The 9,801-nt window shown below is 54.8% G+C and overlaps 1 protein-coding gene across 1 annotated transcript; it reads left to right on the forward strand.

Moving 5' to 3' along the window:
• Positions 1-5,036: 5,036 nt before the first annotated feature.
• On the forward strand, positions 5,037-8,068 carry MLF2 (myeloid leukemia factor 2). Its single transcript, XM_007469405.1, has 7 exons — positions 5,037-5,086; positions 5,337-5,466; positions 5,720-5,755; positions 6,384-6,437; positions 6,830-6,958; positions 7,123-7,282; positions 7,881-8,068. Exons 1-7 carry the CDS (start codon positions 5,037-5,039, stop codon positions 8,066-8,068), a joined length of 747 nt encoding a protein of 248 aa, XP_007469467.1.
• Positions 8,069-9,801: the final 1,733 nt, after the last annotated feature.

Genomic DNA, 9,801 nt, shown 5'->3' on the forward strand with positions numbered 1-9,801 from the left:
CAACAGACAACAGGAAGTCCTTAAGACTTAAAACTCCACTGCTAATGCCAACCATTAACATTAGCATACCTGTCCAAGGTAGTTTAACATCTAATATCTTATGGTCGAACTAGGCATGGGATTCACGTATTCCTGTTGTCCTCCTCCTGCTTTGGGTGGCTAGCTTCTAAAGGGAAGACTGTCCACTCAGTTATCCGGTGTAGCCTTGTGGTTAGGATCACAATTTCAGCCAGACACAATTTCCATATGTTCTCAAGCTAATCCTATATGCACACAGTACAGTGTGGCAAGCAGAAGGGTCATTTATTTCTCATTCAGTTGCCCAGGTCAGAAAACCCTGGGGTTATTCTTTTTTTTTCCTTCTTTTCCAGCCATGCCTTGCGGCTCTCAGAGATCTTACCTCCCCGACCAGGGATTGAACCCAGGGCCACAGCAGTGAAGGCGCCAAATCCTAACCACTGGACCACCAGGGAAGCCCTGGAGTCATTCTTGACTCTTCCCCCTTGTACTGCATCCAACCATCAGCAAGTTGTTAACTCCATCTTCAAAACATACCTAGAATCTGACCATTTCTCACCTCCACTGTTTCTAACCTACTCTAAGCCATGTGGATATGGCTACAGCATGCTAATAGGTCCTTCTGTTTCTGCTGTGGTCCCCCCAGTGGTCTATCCTCCGTACAACAGCCAGAGTGGTCCTTTGTAGGTCTTACAAAGTCCCAGGGGATCTGGCTTCCTTCTTGCTCTGTGCCTTGTTTCTCACTATGGCTCTTCCTTTCATTCACATCAGTCTAGGCACATTGGCTTCTTTGTTCCGTGAACACACTAAGCATACTTCTGCCTCAGGGCCTTTGCACTTGCTTTTTCCTCTGCCCAGAATGCCTTAACCCCAGTCTGCTTAAGAGTCACCTTATCAATGAGGCCATCCCTAGTCACCCAAACAAGCAACTACCACCTCCCAGCTGCTTGCCTGGCCCTCTACCCAACTTCCAACCTGCTTTTTCTCTCGGTGTATCACTATATCTCCAGAGCCAGAAACAGTGCCTGACACAGTAGGCATTCAATAAATATTTGTTGAATGGATGTGAATATAAAACAAACTGAAAAGCTGGTTTTTAAAACCATGTTCCTGAGTCATTTTTCAATCTCACTTTGATCTGGTGTCCACTATACAACTCAGTCTCTCTACCTAGGGCAACTTAGTGCTAATTGGCAGGGTTTATCTCTCTCCCCCCCCCCACCCCGAATACACATGCACATACACATACACAAATCACACCCATTCACGTTGGCTCAGGCTGGAATCCAGTCTCCCCTAACTCCATCATCGCCCCATCCTCACTCTGCTCCAATAGTCAACTGCCCTGGGATTGCTCCAGATGCGTGAGCTCACATCTAACAAGGGCCCCTTTTCTGTCCCAGCTCTACTCTCTCAAGGACTTCCTGACTTTGGCTCCATCAGATAAAGCAGTGAAGAGAAACCACTGTTTCTCTTCCTTCCCAACAATGCTTATCCCCTTTTGAGCTCAGCCTCACCCCTGGCAGGGCCCACCCTCTCCCCTACATCTTATCATCTACAGGAAACTCTGATGACTGAGGAATTTCTGTTCATCAGAATTCACTGGACAGAGACGTGAGAAAGGAAGGAAGGAGGGACAGAGGGAAGGAAGGAAGGAAGGAAGGAAGGAAGAAGGGGGAGGGAGGGGGACGGAAGGGATGGGAAGGTGACGAAGAAGGAAGACAGACACAAACTGTGTCTGGGTGACAGAAAGTTTACTTGTAAAATTACATTCCTTCAATTCCTGGAGTGGACGGCTGCCTATATGGTCCACCGCTGGGCACTCTGAAAATGAGCTCTGCATCTCCTCCTTCATCCCCATCTGTTCAAGGATCTCTTTTTAAAAAAAAAATTATTTATTTTGGGTGCACTGGGTCTTCGATGCTGCACGCGGGTTTCTCTAGTTGTGGCGAGCGGGGGCTACTCTTCCTTGTGGTGAGCGGGCTTCTCATTGCGGTGGCTTCTGTTGCGGAGCACGGGCTCTAGACGTGCGGGCTCCAGTAGCTGTTGCACGCGGGCTCAGTAGTTATGGCATGTGGGCTCAGTAGTTGTGGCTCACGGGGCTCTAGAGCACAGGCTCAATAGTTGTGGCACGTGGGCTTAGTTGTTCCGCGGCATGTGGGATCTTCTCGGACCAGGGCTCGAACCCGTGTCCCCTGCATTGGCAGGCAGATTCTTAACCACTGCGCCACCAGGGAAGTCCCAAGGATCTCTTTTTAACCTGAGACAAAGCCCAGGTCATAGTTAGATGCTAAACTGTAATTTGTAAATATTCCTAGGAGAGGTAATTGATTTAAAATCATGCAAAGGTAAAAATGACTGATAAACCAGATTTTTTTAAAAAATTTCATTTTCTTGGCCACACAGTGCGGCATGCGGGATCTTAGTTCCCTGACAAGAGATCAAACCCGTGCCCCCTGCAGTGGAAGTGCAAAGTCTTAACCACTGGACCACCAGGGAAGTCCCTGATATCAGATTCTTAAGTCTTGGAAGGAAGACGAGAAAGAGCTCTAGACACGTAAAGGCAGTAGGTAGAGGATACAAGGTAATGGAAAAAGACCAAAGGAGGAGGCTAGAAGCTAAGCTGCATCTCCTATGCATCTCTGCGGAAGGCTGGACGTGAAATGAGGAGGGAGAGGCTGGAAGGTAAGGCCCACTCTTCCTTAAGTCTGGGCTGCAGAACTCTCCTGGGACAATTCTTGATCACATGTCAAAATGCTTTTGTTTGGGAGCAAGAGGAAAAGGGGCACTTGCATGGCGGGGCATGTTTAGAGATAGAGCATCTGGAAGATAAAAGATTTTACTAAGTCTCTTCCCCAGAAATATCAATGGAAAATACATTTTCTTTTTTTTCTGTCTTTGGCTTTAACTTTGCCAGTCTGCCAGCTTCTAATTTCTCTCTGTTCCCCTCTGTCTCCACTATTGTGTTTTTCCTCTTTAATAATGATCAAGTCCAAAGAAACCTGAGAAGCCCCGCTCCCACCACCTTCTCCTGAGTCACCAGGGACCCCCTTCACCTCCTTCCCCAGGGAAGTGCTGGGGATGGGAACGAGTCTCTCTCACAGGCCCACAGATGTCAGGCCCGCTAACGTGGCTAGCGGCCAGTGTAAAGAACCAGGAGAGCTGGAGTCTGGAGGGGTCCGGTCTAAAGTCCACCCCAGACAGTCCAAATCCCCTGACACCCAGGGGGAGGGCCCTTCTCTCCAGTTGGGCCAGATTTTATGCAAGACATTTAGTATGTCAAAGTGTCAGTCTTTGGCCTTCGAGTCGAGTCAGGTCTCCTGGGCCTGTCTGCAACTCTGCCCCTGGGTGAGCTTGGTTAATGGAGCGCTCCACCCCTTTCTTCTCCCAAACGTTAGACCCTTGACCTACCTACCTACTTGACTCGAGGCAAGAAAAGATCAGTGCGGACTGGGAGCTCCAGACGATACAGGAGTTAGAGAAAGCGGAGACTGGCATTAAACGAAAAGGTTTCAGAACTAGGGCCTCTCCCCAGTGTGACCCTTCACAGCAGGGTAACTGAGGGGGGGGTCCGGGAGCCTCGCCAATGCCAGTTCCCAAGGGGCTGCACTTCTAGCCTGGCCGAAGAGCGCCATCTGGCGGCCTGTCCCCAACCTGGATTCTTTTTGCCCCAGCCCGAGTTCTCGAAGCCAGAGGAAGACCTGGGCAGAACCGTCACCTCCTCTCCTACGTCATTCCGAGGGCCCCGCCCCTGCCTGGAACGCGCCTCCTCTCGAGGGGACTGTCCCTAGCGCCTCCCCCGTAGAACTGCCGCCCTTCCTCCCTCTTGGGATGAAAGCTTCCCGGGTAGAAATCTGCTTATTGCTCCCCCAGGGATCCGCCCCACCTCGTGGGGCCCGTGAGGAGCCTGCCCTCCCCCCATGGGAATCTGCCTGCGTCCTCTTCCGTCTTCCTCCCCTCGCGGCGATGGACTCCTCTGCTCCTCCCCCACACCCTTACAGGGAGCCTCCTCCAGTCCACAGGACCCAAATCCAGGTTACTAACGAGGCCTCCCCTCCCCTGGTCCCGGAAGACTCCGCGAGTCCCTGCTCCGCGGCCCGGGAGCCAGCTGCGCGCGCGCGCGCGCGCGCTCGCGCTCCCGCCGCAAGCCCGCTCGTGGGCGGAGCCCCGCAGGCCCAAGGGGGGCGGGCGGGCTGTCCCATCGTGACGTCACTTCCGCCCGGGCCTGGCCGGGGCTCGGGCTCAGTGGGCCGAGGAGGGGCACAGAGGTGGCAGCTGTGCGAGGAGACTGATCGGGAGGCCGAGCAGCTCACGCCCGGACCAATCCCGCGTCCCGGGCCGCAAGCCCCGATCCTGCCACGCACCGAGAGGCGAGACCGGCCGGATGGGCCGCTGAGTCCGAATCGGGGACCGGTGAGGCTCGAGCGGAGCGGGCAGCCGGTCCGGGGTGGGAGCGGCCCGTGGGGCTGCAGGGTCCCCGGGAGCCTGGGTTGCGGGTAGGGGAGCGGGTCAGGCCTGCCTCCTGCTCGCCCGGCAGGGAGGCAGGGTCTGGGGGCTTGCCGCCGCCAGGCGCGGAGGGGACGGTGAGGCCCGCCCGGGGGAGGCCTGGCGGCGGCCGAGTGTGAGGAGGGGGCGGGGTGGGGGTCATTAATGCGGGCGGAGGGCCGGCACTTGGCATTCGCCTGCGGAAAGGTGGCGTCGGGAGAAGGGGAGTATGCTTCTGGCCAGGGCTTTGGGAAGAGGATGGCTCTGAGTGGGGGAGGCAGAAAACAGGCTTGGAAAAATTTTCCATGGTCCTCCTTCGGGGAGAGGTTTGAAGAGCTGTGCTTTCCCTAGAGGGTGATGTTGAACACCTGCAGAAGGGTCTCCCTGGAGTTTGGGGGGCCAGTTCCAGTATTTGGAAAAGGACCATGCTCTGAGAGTCCCTGCCCTGAGCGGGTGTGCGAAAAGCCTGGCCGCCTCCAACATTTGAGCCTCCACATCTTCACAGTGTGGAGCCTCCTGGAGCTAAAATCAGGATGTTCCGCTTCATGAGGGACGTGGAGCCTGAGGACCCCATGTTCCTGATGTGAGTATCCCCTCCCCCTTCTGCTCTAGAGCACGCATCCGCTCCACTTCAGGTCTCTGACTAGTTGAGCCAGACATCTGGGCTCGTCGCGGGCACTGATCACAACTTGGTGGCCACTCAGCCCCAGCTCAGACTTCGAGGGGAAATCTGTGCCACTGGTTCCCTATGGCTCTTTTCTCTGGGGGAGGGGCGGGTGGGAGGTACTGACTGCTGGCCCTTCTGCCACCCGCACCATATACTCCCTGCACAGGGACCCCTTTGCCATTCACCGTCAGCACATGAACCGGATGTTGTCGGGCGGCTTTGGATACAGCCCCTTCCTCAGCATCACAGATGGCAACATGCCAGGGACCAGGCCTGCCAGCCGCAGGATGCAGGTAGTGGTGCTGCAACAGACCTGAGACCCGAAAAAAGGTTGGAGCGTGGTCAGTAAAGTGCTTGATTTTTCTTGCACAACGGCCAACTTAGCAAGTGGGATGCCTTCTAGGAGTGGGGAAAGGGGTCTGGAAAAACAGGCTTTGTGATCCCCTTTTGAGAGGAGGATGGAAAAGCAACAGAGGCCATGGGCTTGGTTTGGGATGGTAATGAGATAGGATGTGGTCCCTAATTTCTGTTCCTTACGTCTTCCTGTAGGCTGGGGCTGTCTCCCCCTTCGGGATGCTGGGAATGGTGAGTCCTCGTCTCCTTGCGTCCTTCCATCTCAGACATGCTCTATACCCTTAGATATTATTTCCAAATATGCCTCTTTGGATAGCCTTATGGGTAACCCTAGAATCCTCGTGTAGTGTTCACAGAGCTCTGGGCCTGCTGTGTGCTGAGTCCTGTGAGTTCACGATGCTAACTTACTGGCTCCTGTACTTCTAGGAGTGGTACCCATTAGGGAGATATAATTGCCTGATATAATTGTTCCTTTGAGGAAGGAAGTGCTGTTGAAAGGCCAACTAGAGATGGCTTGTGGCTTCTGCAGTTTCAGAACCAACCCCTTATAGGTTAGAATCCAGTGACGTTGGTTTGCTTCCTAAAGGTAGGAGGAAATAGGGCAGCCAGGAGAAGGAACATGGGATCGGAGCAGCCGCAGAGACTGAGGAGGAGGAGGGCAGCGGCATACAGGAGGAGAAGCGTGGAGAGAAGCGCGCCTGGCCTGGTCCTGTTCACGAGGAATGAGGAAGAGCAGCTGCTAGATGTGAAGGACAGGGAGAGAGGGAACGTGTAGCTATGTAGCCTGTGGGAGCCTGAGCGCGCCCACCTCTGATCGTGGCCCTGCTTTCTGACTCTGTTTTCCATCTCTTTGCTCCAGTCGGGCGGCTTCATGGACATGTTTGGGATGATGAACGACATGATAGGGAACATGGTGAGACTCTTGCCCTATCCCATCCCCTTCCCTGGCCCTGTTCCCAGTGATGGCTGGCAACACCTTGAGTCCCCAGAGGCGGGAGTGGGGAAGGGCGTACTTGTGGAGTGTGCAAGCTGGATAAGGCCACTGGGCCCTGAGAGTGCGGGTTCCTGAGTGGGAAGCAGCAGTGCACCTTATGAAGTATGCACTTAAGGCTCCATCTCTTCAGGCCCTTCTGGCGTATTGTTGGACTCAGAGGAATTTGGGGGGTAATGATGAGTCCTGATGTTTTCCTGGTTCTCACGTTTTGTGAGAAAGATATGGGCAGGCACAGGCGGCTGAAGGGAGGGATCCCTTCTCCGGAGGCGAACCCCTCCCCACACAGCCCTGCTGTTCCCTTCCCTCCTCAGGAGCACATGACAGCTGGAGGTAATTGCCAGACCTTTTCATCCTCCACTGTCATCTCCTACTCCAATACGGGCGCTGGCGCGCCCAAGGTCTACCAAGAGACAGCAGAGATGCGCTCGGCCCCAGGCGGGGTGAGTTGGAGGGCTCCTCCTGTCCCAGAGGAGGCATGATCGGATGGCCCCCACAGAAATCCTGGCTGCTTTTTTCAGGATTGGGTCCCGGGCGGCCTTTCTGGGCTGGTGTAGCCGGGCTTTGGAAGGAGCCGCTGAGTGTGCCATGCTCTGCCTCCCCCCAGATCCGGGAGACTCGGAGGACTGTACGGGACTCGGACAGTGGGCTGGAGCAGATGTCCATTGGGCATCACATCCGAGACCGGGCTCACATCCTGCAGCGCTCCCGAAACCACCGCACGGGGGACCAGGAGGAGCGGCAGGACTATATCAACCTGGATGAGAGTGAGCCTTCCTTCCCGCCGTGCCGCTTCCCGCCGGCCCGCTTCCCGGCCGCCGGCAGCCCCTGCCCTGGTCCCGTGAGCCGGGAGATAGCAGCTCTCTCTCCCTATCTCCGTAGATATTTCTTGGGCAAGGTTATGGATGAGTCCCATGTTCTTAACTTACTCGGAGTCTTTTTGTCAGCTTAAGGGCTAAGTCAGTGCCGGCAACGTCCTCACCGCACAAGGCAAACTTTGTCACCTAAGTCAGATACTGACAGTAATCTACCCGTCTCCGTCTGGATCCGTTGTTTTTTAGTTCTTCTTACTTACTTTTTTTGAAGTCAACAAATATTTATTAAATACTTACAGTGTGCGTGGGACTGAACTAAGTAACTAAGTAATCATCCCATCCCTGACTGCCTCCATGCTGCCAGGAGCCCTGATTGCCTCCATGCTTCCAGGAGCCATGTTGAATCCAAAATTGCTAAATAAGTCGCTTCCCTTCCCCAGCACATCCCCCCACACAGCCTTTCAGCCTTCGCCCTGGGTTTTGGTTGTGAGCTGCCCCGGGAAGCCAGGCGGTACACAGGTGTCGTGTGTGGTCTCCGTGTCCTCCCCAGGTGAGGCCGCCGCCTTTGATGATGAGTGGCGGAGGGAGACTTCCCGATACCGGCAGCAGCGCCCCCTGGAATTTCGGAGGCACGAGGCTTCAGGCGGTGGGGGGCGGAGGGCTGAGGGGCCTCCCCGCCTGGCCATCCAGGGACCCGAGGACTCCCCCTCTCGACAGTCCCGCCGCTATGACTGGTGAGGGCCCTGGGCCCTCGGCCTCTCGTGTAAGTACTGAGGGGGCTGAGGCCTCAGGCACGGGCGGGGGTGGAGAGCGTGTGGTGCCCAGCCCTCAGCCTGGAGGCAGAAGCAGCCCATGTGTCCAGCAAACACTGCCTTTGACAGTCGACGTTTTAGTCGGTACGGAAGGACAGAAGAGTGTCCTCACCGGAATGAGGGATGAGACACCAACCCTGGCTTTTATATTTTGTCTTCCTTTTGACCTGTGCTCATCTCTTTTCCCCCTCCAGGTACGGGCTGAGAGGCTGAGAAATCATCCCCTGAAATAACTTTTCCTCTTCAACTCCCACTCCCAATTTAATATTAACTTAACAGGCCAGCTGGCCCCCACGTCTCCCTGGGGGTCTCAGCGAGAGCCTTTCACTCCCTCTTACCTATGTTTTCCTTCTTTAATCTCCTTACCATGATGACTCCACTTCTTCTGTATCCACTAACTTGACTTTTCACTTTGCTGCCCCATCTCTGAAACTCCTTCCCTTCCCCGTTCTACCCCTGCCATGCATCGAAGGGGCTTTTGGGGTGGGCTCTGGGTTTAGGGGCCTCAGCGACCCTGGACCTTCGCCCACCTCCTCCCCAGATTCCCCGCTGCAGGGGCCACAGCCCTGGTCCAGGGCTGTGTGTGGAGGGAAGAACCGGTTCCCAGCCCAGTCTCCCTTCCCAGCCGCTACGCATCATAAAAATCTGCCCCACATCCTTCTCTGCCTTTATTTTTTGGTTTGTGCAGCTTGTAACTAGGTGTTTATGGAATAAAGGAGAATGGAGAAAAGACCAAATAGGATTCTGGCATTGCTTTTATTTTTTTTTAACTTATTTTACTGAAATGCCGTTGATCTACACAGTGCTGTGTCTGGCTTCACTTTTGCTCTTTTTCCTGTTCAGTTTCAACCCTCCTGTCTCCTTCTGGTCACCTTACCTTCCCTCTATCTCTGTGCGTGGCCTTCTTAACTCAAGTTCAAGCCCAGCACCTCAGTGGTACCGCAGTGGGACTGTCAGAGCTCTGGTGGGTGAGAAGCCGCAGCGGATGCGGCCAGGCTGGGCCGGGGGTGAGACCAGCGGCGGCTGTCCTGCCAGCTCCCTCGCTTTCACTGTACCTTCACTCATCGGGGGGATTACGGGGCATACCTGTAGGCACCTGAGGAGCTTTCTGCCCCTTGTCCTTGGGCTTCTTTCTGGCCTGCACTGTGGGCGGGAACACTTGGGGTGCAGAGCAGGAAGAAGCCCAGACAACCCCACGTGGGTCTTCAGAGGGGAGGAACTCGGGTCAGCAGCATTCTTCAAACCCTCCAGCCCCAGTTGTTGAGAACTTGAGCCCGGGGAAGGAGACCAGGGAAGAAAACTAGCCTGGAACCTGAGCAGCATTGGACGGGCACGAGGCACTCAAATTTCTCAAGATGCTCCTCCCTGCTCGACCCGGCTCAGCAAATGGGTCGCTCTGTTCCTCCTGGGGACTCTTCAGTGATGGCAAGTGTTGTGAGTCCGAGGGCGGTTTCTGCTTTATAAACATCTTCTGTCCTTGTCAGTTGGTAAATCAAAGGCAAAAGCAGCCCGCTCGAGGCCCCAGGTCCTCTCAGGGAAGGGGATTTTCCCCACGTCCTTGATGGACAAACAGATTCAAGAGGATTTGTCCATCCTGATGATGTAGAAGCCATAAGGAGCAGAATACAGAAATCAAAAAGGGTCTGAGTATAAGTTCAT

This window comes from Lipotes vexillifer, unplaced genomic scaffold (assembly GCF_000442215.2).
Source record: "Lipotes vexillifer unplaced genomic scaffold, Lipotes_vexillifer_v1.1 scaffold395, whole genome shotgun sequence".
In the NCBI taxonomy this organism is placed as follows: Eukaryota; Metazoa; Chordata; class Mammalia; order Artiodactyla; family Lipotidae; genus Lipotes; species Lipotes vexillifer.